Source organism: Ischnura elegans, chromosome 3, assembly GCF_921293095.1.
Source record: "Ischnura elegans chromosome 3, ioIscEleg1.1, whole genome shotgun sequence".
In the NCBI taxonomy this organism is placed as follows: Eukaryota; Metazoa; Arthropoda; class Insecta; order Odonata; family Coenagrionidae; genus Ischnura; species Ischnura elegans.
This window is the reverse complement of record NC_060248.1, coordinates 106,300,691-106,315,146: the sequence shown is the minus strand read 5'-3', so window position 1 is coordinate 106,315,146 and position 14,456 is coordinate 106,300,691. Positions and strand designations below refer to the sequence as shown.

At 35.6% G+C, this 14,456-nt stretch overlaps 1 protein-coding gene across 3 annotated transcripts in view; it reads left to right on the top strand.

Moving 5' to 3' along the window:
- Positions 1–986: 986 nt before the first annotated feature.
- Positions 987–14,456, top strand: part of LOC124156322 (glycerol-3-phosphate dehydrogenase, mitochondrial) — a 32,569-nt gene continuing 19,099 nt past the window's right edge. Inside the window, exons 1-5 of one of the 3 annotated variants that reach the window (XR_006864302.1) lie at positions 987–1,131; positions 1,409–1,696; positions 1,863–2,085; positions 2,244–2,407; positions 12,800–13,112. Coding sequence is in view for 2 of the 3 variants with exons in the window: in XM_046530798.1 (XP_046386754.1) it covers positions 1,429–1,696; positions 1,863–2,085; positions 2,244–2,407; positions 12,800–13,112 (968 nt within the window). In the remaining variant the exon portion in view is untranslated. Of the gene's footprint in view, positions 1,132–1,337; positions 1,697–1,862; positions 2,086–2,243; positions 2,408–12,799; positions 13,113–14,456 lie in introns of all 3 variants that reach the window. The other 2 variants (XM_046530798.1, XM_046530799.1) reach the window with 2 other exon arrangements.

Here is a 14,456-nt window from a genome sequence, read left to right as displayed (position 1 = left end):
TTAGCAGAACTTATGACGTGAGATATATAAATGTATAGTATAATAAGTGAACGACATTATACTGTTTATGTATGTTAAACTTGCCATCAAGGGATCAAGGGGAGTTTGCTCTCCAACATCAAAAGAAGCCACAGATCCTGATAAAAACCAATATCACAGTCTAAACATAGACTGTTTAGACTGTGCCAATATAGTATCGACATTTTCTTGGTTACACATTAATATTATAATTGCATATATTTAAAGGCTGAAGTGGTATTTTAAAATAATTCCAAATCATAATATAAGGAATGCCACTTTGTGATACTTTTTAAGGGGGGCCTACGCTTAAAACTATTTTTCCTATGAATTTGCTTTGAAAAAAATTCTAGAATTGTGTCTTTAAAGAAAAACTTTTATGTGAAGGGGAACAGGGGCTGATCCAGGATTTCTTTCTGGGGGGCACAAGCAAGGCCGTGTCCAGGATTTTGTTCTTTTGTTTTGTTCCAGCTGGGGGGCACAAGGATACCTCGCGTAATACAAAACGAACACAATGATAATATGGGACTTAATTAAAATCTTCCATATTTTTTTAAGGATCATGTGCCCCTGTGCACCCTCCCGTAGATCCACCTATGAAGGGGAAAAGGATGATAGGTACATCCTGGATACGCCCATGCTTCAGTGTAAATAAGGAGAAACATATGTAAAGAGTAATAAAACCGAGAAGAAACACAGCAAGAACACATTCCTTACCCTTAGATTCAAGTGACACTTATCAAATGTAACTCCTAAAATGCTATGGCAGATACCGTGTTTGGAAGATCCTTTCACCCGATAAAACTATTGTACCCGTAAACTCAAAGGTGCCGCCAAAGAATAGAGAAACTCCGCCCCCCCTGCTGCCCGTCACGCCCCAGCTGGCATGTCCTATTTGCCCCCTCCCAGCACTTCAAGCTGTGCTCGCTACAAAAATAAAGTATCGATGAGTCGATGGCAAACCATCGAATGTATCGAATCGCAAATTTCTCGATCCTTTTCTTTCGAACGATAGGGGAAAATAGAAACAGGGCTACTAATGTTTCGCATGTTACATTAATGTGGAATAGAATTTAAAAAGGATTCTTATCTCTGAGGATCTGTAGACCTCGGGTATGATTAGTGTTATTTAGGAAATGAATGTTTTCTCTGTTACTTCGTTGCTATTATTTTTAAATTCCGTAAATATCCACCGGCTTTCTGCTCCTAAGAGATCCTCTTTTACTATTCTTGGCGATTTATCATTTTTATTGTTTTGTATGTTTCCTGAATATTGTTTCTTACTTAAGAAAAGTGTCACAATTTAATTTTTTACTCAGGGTTGTTTTTATGTATTCGCTCGCTGTTGCGCAACTTTGGTGCCTTACTTGGATTGCTTGCATTTTGCCAGCATTCTAGAAAACGCCCAAAATGGCTTCAAGCATTCGCAAGGTAATTGCCGGGGGCCTAACAATTGGAGCTGGTGCCTATATCACGAATTTGATCGTGAACAATGATGGTAGTAAAAGCAGTGTGGTATCAGCTGATAGCGCCAATGATCCCAAGAGAATTCGACCTGCTCGTCACCTCCCAACCCGAGCTGAACAAATACAAAGCCTGAAGAGGGATAACTTCGACGTTTTGATTGTCGGTGGTGGTGCGACAGGTAGTGGCTGTGCCGTGGATGCTGTTACCCGAGGTATGTTGGTTTCAGTGTATCATAAATTTATGACAATATTCATGTTTACATATCGCAAATTTCTAGTTAGCCAATTGTCGATAATCGGTTAAAACAAAGTAAGCATAAAACGGCACTTAGAAAGCTAATCTTCCAGTAATTGTGTATGTTTTGCGCCGTATGACAGGTCTTAAGACAGCCATGGTGGAAATAGATGACTTTGGCTCTGGCACTAGCAGCCGCAGTACCAAGCTAATTCATGGAGGTGTTCGCTACTTACAGACAGCAATTCTTCGTCTTGATATTGAGCAGTACCGTATGGTGAAAGAAGCTCTTAATGAGCGCGCTAATATGTTGAAAGTGGCTCCCCACCTGGCTCACCCGCTGCCGATCATGCTTCCTGTTTACAAGTAGGTCCTCTATGAATTAAGAACGTAAATGTTTCATGCTTGTTTCTTTCATGTTTGATATGATGATAATTACATAATATGTGGTATTAAATCGGCCTTAAGTCTTACAGATCCTTGCATTGTGGCCTTTATACTGAATTTTTTGTTTATTCCTATAGTTGGTGGCAAATTCCTTACTTCTGGGTTGGTATCAAGGCTTACGACATAGTTGCGGGAACTAAGCTGGTAAAAAGCTCTTATTATTTATCTAAAAAGAATGCTCTTGAGCTCTTCCCCATGCTGAAGAAAGATGAATTGAAAGGTGCTATTGTTTACTATGATGGTAAGTGTGATATGAGAAGCCACAAACGCTTGTTACAGAATAATTGTTACACTTGTACTTCAACCACAAACTTTTTGTATTTTTGTTTATTGTACAAGCTTTAACCTTCTTTGAGTGTGCTCAGTGTTTTTTAGAAAGGATATTTCAAGGGCATAATGATGGATGTTAACGTTAGACAGGACTGTTGATGTCAGGTGTACCCTTTTCAAGTCATTGTGCTTCCTCGGCCTTCATTACCCTTCAGATTCTTGGAGGTTGGAGACATCAAGTGTTGGTGCAGCATTGTTGTAGAAAGCAAGGGCTGTTGAAAGATACCTGATTAGTAGTAATATTTTGTTACATAAGTGCCTACACTAGAGACTGTTGTTGAAGAGTAAACCACGTTCTGCTTTGGGGGTTTGGAAAAGGGTTTTGAAGTGACAATAGCCACTGAAGAGAATATCAGGTTCCCTGTGAACGATGAGTTATGGGTTCTATTTTAGTTTGCAAACTATATCATTGTTACAGTCCTTAAGTGCAATGCCATTACCTTTGCTAGTTCTACTTCTTTCAAATAATTTTCCTCTCGTGTAATAGCAGCCCAATCATATACAGTAGATTCCGGTTAATTGGGACATATCGGGGCTTGTGCACTTTGCCCCAATTAGGCGAACTCTCTTGTATATGGGCATAAAAAACTTTGAAATGGTAGAAAGAAGACTAAGGAATGTTTATAATGCAACATAAGTTTATTAAACTATGAACTGTTTATAAATCAGCGAGTTAAGTTAATTTATTTTCATTTTTAACAATTTAGCTAAAAATATTTTTCACAGCCTCAGGCGACGCTGAATGAATGTCTTTTAATAAGTCCTATTAAAGAAAAGTCCTATCCACTCGCGGATAGTATAACAACAAGAGCTTTCAAAATGGGGCAAGAATAGGAACATTTGTGAAAAATAAGAGTAAATCAAAGGAGGAAAATATAAAAAAATAGTATTATGAAAACAAAAAAAATTTAATTTCATATTGAGTATATGTCGCCGACTCATGGCGCAATAAAGCGGCATGCTGTCCCAATTAAGCGGAGAATACTCTGGGATATTCATCTATTGGTTTCTGTTCTTCAAGATCTGCCCCAATTAAGCGGCTGCCCCAAGTAACCGGTGGACCCTTTAAACGGAATCTACTGTACATATTAGTAAATGGATGAACTGTTTCTCAGCTCTGTGTTCACTCTTATTTACATCCTGTACATAGTTACCATTTAAAATCTAATGAATTATATATGCTGAACACAGCAGCTTTGTCCCAATCATGCCATATTTATTATTATATGGGAATAGACTTTCATTTTACTTGATGTTAGAGTAAGTTTTGGTCCCTCATTAAGGCTGAAGTCACCTGACGAATATGTATTGGTGGAGTAGTTCAGGTCCTAGATGTTCACTATTCAGAGTTTTTGTATGTTGGGAAATTTGTGGAGGTAGAGATATTTTTTAGAGTTTGTCTGATCCGCAACTTGAGTTCTGTTTAGGGAGCACTTCAAGTAACTCTCCATCCATTAGTGCTTTTCATAAAGAGCAGGCCAATACATAAGTCATTTCTTTCAACCCTTCCGTCATGGTGCATATATATGACCTAAGCCATTAGTTGCCTCCCCAAAATACCAATTCAGCAGAATTTATTTGGGCAGGCTTAAGTTGCTGCAGATACATCAAATTCAATAATAAATTATCAGACTCACTCAAGTCTCATGAAAAACTACTTATGTCTCTTATGAAAACTGTAGTGTCGGTCAGTTATCTGTGATAGTTTAGATCCTTAATCTATAAATGTATCGCAACATAGAACAGCTTTGAACCGATTGAAAATTGGCCCCATCATTATCTTATTTAATAAAAAGAAAAGTGGTCTAAAGTTTCATTTTTTACCCTCTGGTTGAAATAACGTTTAGTGTTTTCTGTCACCATTGAATATGATAAAAAATGTCCTATTTGGTTTAGTTAAGTTTCAAATGCCGTGGTAAACCCTTGTCTTCGAAAAATGCTGACATACCATGCGTAAATCTCTGTCAACTCTATCCCTCTTTATGGTTAAGGTACAAACACTTTGATTAATGAAATTATTTTTTTTTCACTTTTATTTTCAGATATAATTATTGTAAAAATTTCAAACTTGAATGGCATGGAATTCCCATTGTTCTTGATGTTGTTTTGCTAGTAGGAATAGTTGTCCCTGAGCATGGTATTTATTTGGTTTTATTCTCTTGATGCTAAAATCACTCAAGGCATTTTTGCGAGTGCATTATATTTATCTCAATATAAGTTAAAGTATCAAATTACAGTTAGTATAATTCCTTGAAGATCTTGAGATGTTGTGCTATATTTTATTTTTGCTCCTTAAAATTTTGCACCAAGTTTGCATATAAAAACACTTAATGGAAAAATATTAATTTTCTTAAATATAAGTATTTATGTAATTTATAATGCATTCTGGTGCATTGTTAAATATGTAATGTAGTAAAATTACGCATGCAAACTATTTTTGAACCTGACCCTGAAATCTCACTAATTTTTTATGCATTAATATGTGAGATTTAAAGGACATATTTAATCAACAGGAATTGTAGACGTACATACTTTCAATCAATGATTTGAGCAGTGCCTCTGCACCATTTGCTTTCCCAAATTTTGACAATTCCATTTCATCTCCCTCTATGCTAGCTTAGAATTATTAAATGAGAGACTGTTTGGACTGGTCAAAACCCATTCTGAACATGTTCAGCTATAGTGGTGCGGTGCCCTTACTTTTCCTGTGTCTTGCTGGTGTTTATAAATAATTGTTTGGATTTTTTGTTCGATCAATGCTAAATTTTTCCCTAGAATTTTGTCACATTGCATGTGAAGATGTGTGAATGCATGATTTTTTAATTTGTAAATGTATTATTTTCTGCAGTCTATATTTAAGATGGTTTGATTGCTTGAATAGTAAATGAATTGGTATTGTGTTAAATATGCTAATCATGATTCATCCCAAGGAGGAAGATGAAATGCTTTAGCTTAGCATGTGCATGTAATGGGGGTATGTTTAGCTCTTTGACTGCTGTGCCATTAAGCATTTTGCTATGGATTGTTCTTAAAACTTTGATTTGTTTACATGTATGTCAGTGAGTCATGTAAGTGTAGAGGTTAATGGCTAGATAAGTACTCTCTTGTAAAATGAGCCTATATGTATGGTAGATTAAATTGCCTGATTTGTGTCTATGCGTGCCAGTCAGGTATGCAAGATGTAGATGTCAATGGCTAGATTGCTACTCTCTTGTAATTTGGGCCTCTATGTGTGGTAGAATGATTAGGACTTTAATTATTCTGCAAAAATTTTGCCTTTCCTTATCTAAAAACACCTGTGAGCCATTTGAAGTCATTCAAAATACAATTCTCTCTATATAAGTTTTAATTGCTAGAATGATGGCAGCTAGTCTACCTGTAGGAATTACTTTATGGTGACTGGGTTGGTTATGTTTCAAACTGCCATGAGAATTTGAGACAGTCTGTGAGAAAACACACTGCTACACGAACCTTAGCTGATCTCTTATGGGCATAAATGAGAGAAACATAATGAACATCTATATAAAAAGTATGTAGAGGTCACTATTTGCAGGTACATAATGCACATATTATTGTTCTCTTCTGCCATTTTTGGAAATATGTAGGAATATTTTCTTCTGGGTGAGAAATTTTTCTTGGGAATCACCGAAAGACATGTGTAGCCATAAATGTATGTAGCAAATGGTCAAGTGAGAAATGTGAGCTACTCTGAGAACAAAATGATTGATAACTCTGGGGTAAGATTATGCCAAATCTCCTCGTGTACATATAGGCATTTGAATATCTAGATGTAATTCAAGTATCAACATGAGTACTCCAGAACTGATGCCTGGATTTTGGGGTAGAGGGATGATTATAGGGGTACAGTGTGCAACAGTATTCACTCAGATAGTTGTGTTAAATTTAAGGTAATCAAGTTCCAAAAAATGACATTTAGGACAATGTGTACTTGAGAATGTATATGGGTACTCGAATATGTACTTGTATTTGAGTGCATTTGGGCCAATCTTGCGATAAGATAATTTTCTCTTATTCTCTTATTTTATGTCTATAGACATATATATGTATATAGATATATCCATAAAAAATTGATATTGTGTACTCTATTTCAAACCCTCATAAATATACCTCATAAGTATAAATATTTTCATGATCAAAATCTTTGCTTAAATTTAAAAGCAAATGTGCTTCAAAGCCTTGAATTGCCCTCTGTAATTGATACTTTTCTTCAGAGCTCAAGAGAACTTTTTCATATTTTTATTATCCTAATATTCTCTTCAATTTTCATTTTCCATTCATATTTTTAACTTGGCTGCTCAACTATAGTTGAATTCAACCATTAATATATGTTGAAGTGTCCTATTTTGTTCGTGGAGAGTAATTCATATTCCATACACAATTATTCCTTATCCTTTGTTAGATATTTTAAAATTTATGTATTTGTGATTGCATGATGTATCTTCTTTTTTTGTGCTTGCATTTGTGAGGTACTTTTTTCGCAGCATTTTCTTTAGTAAATTTAATAATTTTGAAATTTAATCTTGAAACTTATGCTACTAAACTCTGTTTGCATTTCATAGTATTAAAAAGTTGCAATTTTCCATTATCCACGATTGAAATGAAAAATTATTACATTGGTGATAACTCGGTTTTACTGCAGAATGGTCATGTTTTATTTTCTGTCAGTTTGCATTGGATCATGCATTATGCTATTTTTGTGGGGATTTCTATTTTTATGAACGTGATAGTATTTTATGCTATCTACATATTTTTCACTCATATTAGATGCCATAAAGAGAATGATTGCATCTTTTTAACGGTTGAAGCCTTAGGATGTATGATTTTAATTTTTTCTCACTACATATAAGTATTGTGTTAGTATTTACTCAAATTTATTCATTCCCGGTAAATTTATTAGGTAGTTATGGGTAAATAAGTGTTTATTATCTTTACATGGTATCAGAAGTAATGGTTAATTTTTTTGTGTTAGTCTTCTGTCTCTTATGTATCATTGTACATCAATGGATGGGTAATGTATGTGGTTCTGTCAGCAAGCCCTCGTTTTTTCCTTGACTAATGTAATAGGGAAGTGCACTAGTGTTTCAAATGCACCAAACACATTTTTTTAATTAGAGTTCAGAATAACATAATGTCGTAAAACCACAGTTTAAATCCTAATAGTGAATACTTGATTCGAGATGACCGTCTGAAATATGGAAAATTTCAAAGGCCGCTAAAACGGGTGTCCATGTTGAATATTGGCCGTGACGTCACAAGGCAGTAGCAGAAGGCAGCTTCTACACCGTTTAGTTCTACCACTATTAATGCATAGAAAAATTACAGAATTTGAGGGTATCCGTTTTTTGCTGTCATAAAATATCTTCAGAATATATATGTGGCTGCTTCTCTTTTGAGTAAACGACTTCATCATTGCGTAATATATTAATATTCATTTACGTGTCAACTTCAAGTTTGGAAAGAGTAGTACGAATAGCACATTGAATCTTTAATAAATGCATGATGGCATTTATTTTTCGCTGGGTATATTTTGGCACAATGCCGTTTATCATGCCAAAACTTTTTTTGTAAGAACCGAGTCAAACTAATAAACCTATTTCAGACGTTTGCTGCAAGACTTATTCGTTGCGTATGTATTCACGCCGGCCGGAACGTTCGCCCTTTGCAACTAGAATCATGGGATGTTAGCCTTATTTCCGAGCTGGCTGGTTGTTGCAATGGTTCGCTGTCCAGGATGGGTTCAAGAAAAGATAATCTTGGTTGGGAGAAGGAAAATTCCAACGATTTATAAATGGTATACCAAACTTTGATGTATTTATGGTTACTGAATTTTTGAATAAGGAGGACAGCTTCAACGCTCCATAGAAATGCGAGACGTTAAGGCTAACAAGGGGAGACCGCGTACCTTGCTGCATCTTTTTCAATTAGGGCATTAGTTAGGCTGTAATTAATTAATTTTCATGCGTTACTTTTTACAAGTTATATATATAAATCCAAAATATCCACAATTTCCTAATGGGTTGGTTGGGGTAGTGGTAGCGTGCACGATTCGATCTCACCCGAAGGACCGTGGTTCAAGACTACGTCATGGCATTATTTTTTGTTGTCTTCATTGTGATCATACGGCATCAAGTTTATCAGTAATTATAATTGCAGCAATCATTGACATGAGACAATTTTTTTATCATCATTATGGTGTTTAGGTATTTTAGCAGTGTCATTACAAACGCAGAGATACGATGACTACAAGGGTTGGTGTGCGCTAAAATGTTAATATTTTCTTTGCTTATACTGACCAACTTCCACATTAAAAATGAAAACCACTCTTGCAAGAGCACATACCATTAAAGGCTCACGGCAAGCAACAATATGCGTACAGGCATAATTAATAAGAACACAAAGCGAATATAAAATGCCATATATCTCGAACACTTGTAATTCACATTACTCCAAAGGGAGTTTACTTACTCAGTACATACCTCAGTACCTTGTACTCAGTACCTACCAGTTTACCTCAGTAGCAGTGCTAAAAGAACCATTCTGAAATATAATTTCAACTAACAAATAGGATGAAATAAAAGTTGATAACCCTGGACCGGGCGCGCTGGCGTATAAAATACGTCAATCTTTGAAAACCAAGGATTTCGACATTGTACGTACATTCTGGGCTATAATGGTCTCGTGTATTCTTACAATGTACTTTGACTGCCTATATTGCGAGTTTTCAAAGTTCGAGGTATTGTAGCTAATTTTTTAGATCAGCAAGATGAACCCGTCACCAGTGGAGTACAAATTACGCCGCGCGACCTGCCGTGTACCTTTATATCTGTATCACCTATAAATGTACTAATTTCAACAAATAAAGATTAACTTTAACAAAAATCGTTTGTTATCATATATGCACATATCATGGGCAAAGTACGCATTTTGCCCGGTCATGTAAAAAAACAGTCGCGCCATAATTCTTTAACCAAACTACTTTCAGTTTATAAATTACGTAGGTCTACGCGGAAGATGCTATATTTTGACTCAACACACTTTCTGATGTGACTGAGGTACCTATTAAGTAAATTATTATAATATAAATATCAATTTGATCTTACAATACCTTCAAATGATCTTCAAAACAGAATATCATCGATAGGTAAGAGTCAGGAGCAGCCTTGAACCATTTATTCCGTATAGCTTGTGCTTAAGGCACGGGAATGAATATCTTCTCCAGGCTTTTGTTTCGACGTCGAGATGAAATTTGGAACAAAAAATCATTTATAATTCTATTTTGAATTCATATTTTCGGTACTAGACGACATTTTTAGGAAGCAAACTCCACCGATTCCCGGTAACTCTCGCCGCGCTAAAGAAGGCGACGGAATACAGCGATACTCCACTGGTGACTACTGCCTTGTGACGTAACATCTCAATCAAGATGGAGGCACTGTGTTTCAGCGCAACATGAAATTTTCCGACTTTCAAAACGTTTTAAAGTGCATACCCCAGATGCAGAAAATAAAAGTGACTATACTAATGTTTCTTTTTTAGGCTAAACTTTCAAATTCAGCAATAAAAAAAAATTAGTGCACTTCCCTATTTCACTGTTTTTTGTGATTATGTGTCATATGGTATTACAAAATTGATATTTGCTTTGGCTTTTAGTACAGGGTGACCAGACATCCTCTTTCCTTTTGATATTTCCTGTATTTTTACCTCCTGTCCAGGTTCTTGTAGTAATTTAGAATGTCATTTCTAAATCCCCAGAATTTTGAAAAAATAAAATTTCTTTTCTTTTGTAATATCTCATCTAAATGTGAGCTGATTTCCAGTTGAATTTGTAAATTGTATGAGAGGCAGTGAAGTGGCACTTATCTGACACAGTTTCCTTACACCACACATTGCCATCTGAAGTACACTCATCATATTTTGGCACTGAATCAGCACAAAAGTAGCTATGAAGTTATTGGTTAAAGGCAGGTAATTTATAGATTTTATTTAGGAATATCCCACATTTCTTCTTATTGTTTTTTTTTAATCCCTCTCCTCTTTTTGTGTCATGATGAGGTCTGCTCACTCTGTTTTATTGATGCTACATATACTTCACCTGGCTGATAATGCTGCTGTATTTTATGCACAGCTTTTTTTACTTAATCTTCTTTAGATTTGAAATTTTTCCTCTGTAATGTTGTTTCTATGTATAATCTCATATTCTTGTGAAGAAATGAGAAAATCCATAGCATTGAGAGGAATTTAATGTATGGAAGAGTAGATTTGGCAGAATTGAGTGGTCGCAATCATCTTTTGGTCTTACAGGAAACAGTCATTAATGTTGAAGTCGACTTATGTTCTTCGTCAATAAAAGCCCATAATAGTACATCTTTTGTGTGGTTATAATAAAACTTAATGTGGGAAAAGGTATAATTTTTTAATCCTCAGTGAATTTAACATTTCAAAATTGAATCATTTGATGACCTAGGAGTGGATGAAATTCTTTCATACTCTTAAACACTTGTAAAATGTGTTGATATAGACATTACATTTCTATGTAATAATTTTTGTTTTATTTGAGGCTTCATTAATTCTGCGAGGCTTGCTATAATCAGTGTGACTTCGATCAATAAGTAATGCTAATTTTCAAGTAGAGTCCAAAGTTACTCACTTGCCAAAAGGAAGCATTTGTATTTTCATAGTTATTGAAAGTAATTGTAAGTTAATTGTTTAATTCCGGCTCTTATATTTTCTCCCTACAATTGCCAGTAGATATGCCATGTAAATAGTTTTTGGAAAATTACCGATAAGGCAAGTGGAAAGGGGGGGAGGCTTTAGGGGCTTTAGCCCCCCTTCAAATTTTTGTCTTGTGGCGACTGGCCGTGATACATTGTTGAAGGGACAAATATTTCACCAAATTTCTGGTACTCCATTTGTCAACATACATTTTGTAATAAGTTGTGCATAAAATTTGCAGTAATAGTTAAGTTGTGGAAAGGAGGCACATAATGAATTCTTATGCCAAAGGTGCTCTTTTGTAAAATTGAAAGACAAAATTGAACCTAGTGTGAACATTATGCACCGGAGTGAGCTAGAAAATGACATTTTTCAAAATCAAATTTGCTCCACACAAAAACGAAGGGAACTGTTGTCAGGGTCTTAGATTCCAATTTTTTTCAAAATAAGGCCACTGCCCCCTGAGCCTTAAATTTTATTTTTTTTTAATCCAGTATGTTTCAGGAAATATCGTAAGCCAAATTAACTTTGGCCTCAATTTATTATCATGGTGGAATACCTTTGTTTATGGACTGTTTTTAATAGTTGTTATTTTCTGTAAGATACATTTGCCATTGTCTCATGATTTTTGTCTAATGTAAGTACATATTTAGCAAAGTGAACTAATCGTTTATCATCATGCTATCTTTTTTTAATTTTTGTGTGCAGTAAATTCTCCTGTCAACTCCTCTCTTCCATTGCTGAAAATGGAATGGGCTTTTGTATGACTTTATGCTCTTGTGGAAAGTCTATTTGGCTTTGCTTTTTAATGCTGGGTTTTTCTTCATTGCATGATCAAAATTATTTAATTCTAATGGCACTTAGTTTTAAAATTGCTATAATTTACACAGTCTTTTATGCAGTCAAGTCTTGATTATCTATCAATTTATTTACTGTTCCTTGGATATCCATCCTTCACTTCCCTACTCAAGTCTTTCCAAACTCTACCTCACTCCTACTCTCAAACCCTCCCATATTGCACCTTTCTCCGCCTCAAAATAAATATTTTTCAATGGAATGGGTTAAAAAAAAGATGTAGAGAAAAGATTATACACTAACTACAGTGGAAATTTCTTTGGAAATGATCATGATATCCCATTGAGGGAAAATCATTTTGCCTTGATGTGGATTCAAACCTTTGGTCTTACGTATTGTGCAAGTTGTTTTACCACTTGAACTACTGAAGTATATTGTTCAAAACTCTACAAGGGACTGTTTTTCTTAGTTGTGATAGAACACCTCACATGAATTCAGGATACTATCTGGTATTGAATCCTGGTTAAGCCAAAGAATTTTTCTCATGTGGAATTTTTGCATTGTAACTGCACCAGCAGGTGATTACGTGAAGGTACTCTGCTGGTTAGTCTGCCGTTATTTCCTCATGTAATCATGAGTGGATCATCTATTTCGTTTAAATAGTTTCTTGGGCTTTCCTCTCCACTGGGATGGATAATCAAGGCTTTACTGTACCTAAGTTTTCACTTGTTAAGAGGTGTATATCCTTGTCATGAGAGTTTTCAATGGTGTACAGGCCAGCAAAATGATGCTCGCATGAACCTCGTGCTGGCCCTCACTGCTACGCGCCATGGTGCCACTGTGGCTAACCATGTGGAAGTTACATCACTATTAAAAGGGAAAGAAAAGGGGCCCAATGGTGCTCCCCAACTTATTGGTGCACGTGTTAAGGATCGGCTCACTGGGGAAGAGTGGAATGTGAGTGCCCGATGCATCATTAATGCAACCGGTCCCTTCACCGATTCATTGCGTCAAATGGATGACCCATCAATCAAACCCATCTGTGCACCGTCTGCTGGTGTGCACATTGTCCTCCCAGGATATTACAGGCGAGTGCTTGCCTGCTTTCTAACCATTATTTCAATTTTCTCTTTTCTGAGAGTCATGCAAATCTTAAATTGAAAGTGTCATTTCTGGGGTTGTTTGCATTGGTATTGTTGCCGTGAGTTATGTTGAGTATTGTCTAGTGTGTGTAAACTTCCGTTGGAAGTCACCATTGGCCAAAGAGAAATTAATGCATCCCTGTGCACGTTTTGCTCTGATGTAATGGGAAAATAATTTTACTGTTTAATTGTGCTGTGTTTGTGTCTGGGGAAAATCATATTGATTGATTTCATGGCAATGAGAGTTGTCAATTGAGGTAGTAGAAACCATTCCTTCGGTTTCAATTACTAGTTATTACTTTGATATGGGAATATCATGCGTTCCAAATGATTTATTTATATTAAAACGTTGGCTCTTACATGGTGGATTTTCTTCTTTTCTCTTTGCTATTTATTGTCCTAGACATGGAATTAGTGGAAAAAGTAGATAATTAATATGGCTATTCAGCTTATTGCATATTGTATTACCTTGAAAAACATTAGTTTTTGCATGAAATTTTAACATGACTGTAGGGCGTGTATGAAAATAATAAAACAGCTTGTTACTGTTAGTTGACGTATGGCTGAGTAGTGCAAATCCCTGGTAGCAGATGTGTTCTGTTGTACAATTGCATCCCATGTTAATGGAACAGAGCACCATTACTTGTAAACATATTTACAATTATCATTAAACATTTTATATATAGACATTAGAGAAAGGGTCATTGGGATTTCTCCATCACTCATTCAGTTAACAGTGGTTATGTTTTACTACTACATAGTGAAATGTTTTATTTCCATCAAAAAAGAGCATGTGGTGGAATTCATATTCTTTTCGACCCTCATAAAATGAAAGCACCATAAAAAAGAGTTTTGGTGGTAAATAATGGTATCATTCATGTTTTTGTCATAATTGGACAGCTCACTTTGACTTTACTCATTCACTCTCAAGTATCAAGGCTATTCTGTTTAGAAGTCCAATTGGCTGGTATATATATTGGCCACCGCAGTAGAGTTTTGTTCTTTTTTTCTATAACCAATTTGAAAAGCCTTGGAGCCAAGTGAGGATATACTCTCTCCTTTTACAGCATTTCTATCCTTAGTGAATTCAATTGATTTGGCTTTTACTTTGTGAAAATCCATGTTGAAATGAAAACACACAACCTTGGTAACTTGTCACTGGAAAATTATTTATTGGTACTACGCGTTTCGACGCTGAGGCGTCATTCTCAAGTACACTATTTATAATATCGACAATCCAATATATACCCAAATTCTGGCAGGTGGGAGGGAGAAGGGTTATACAGGGGG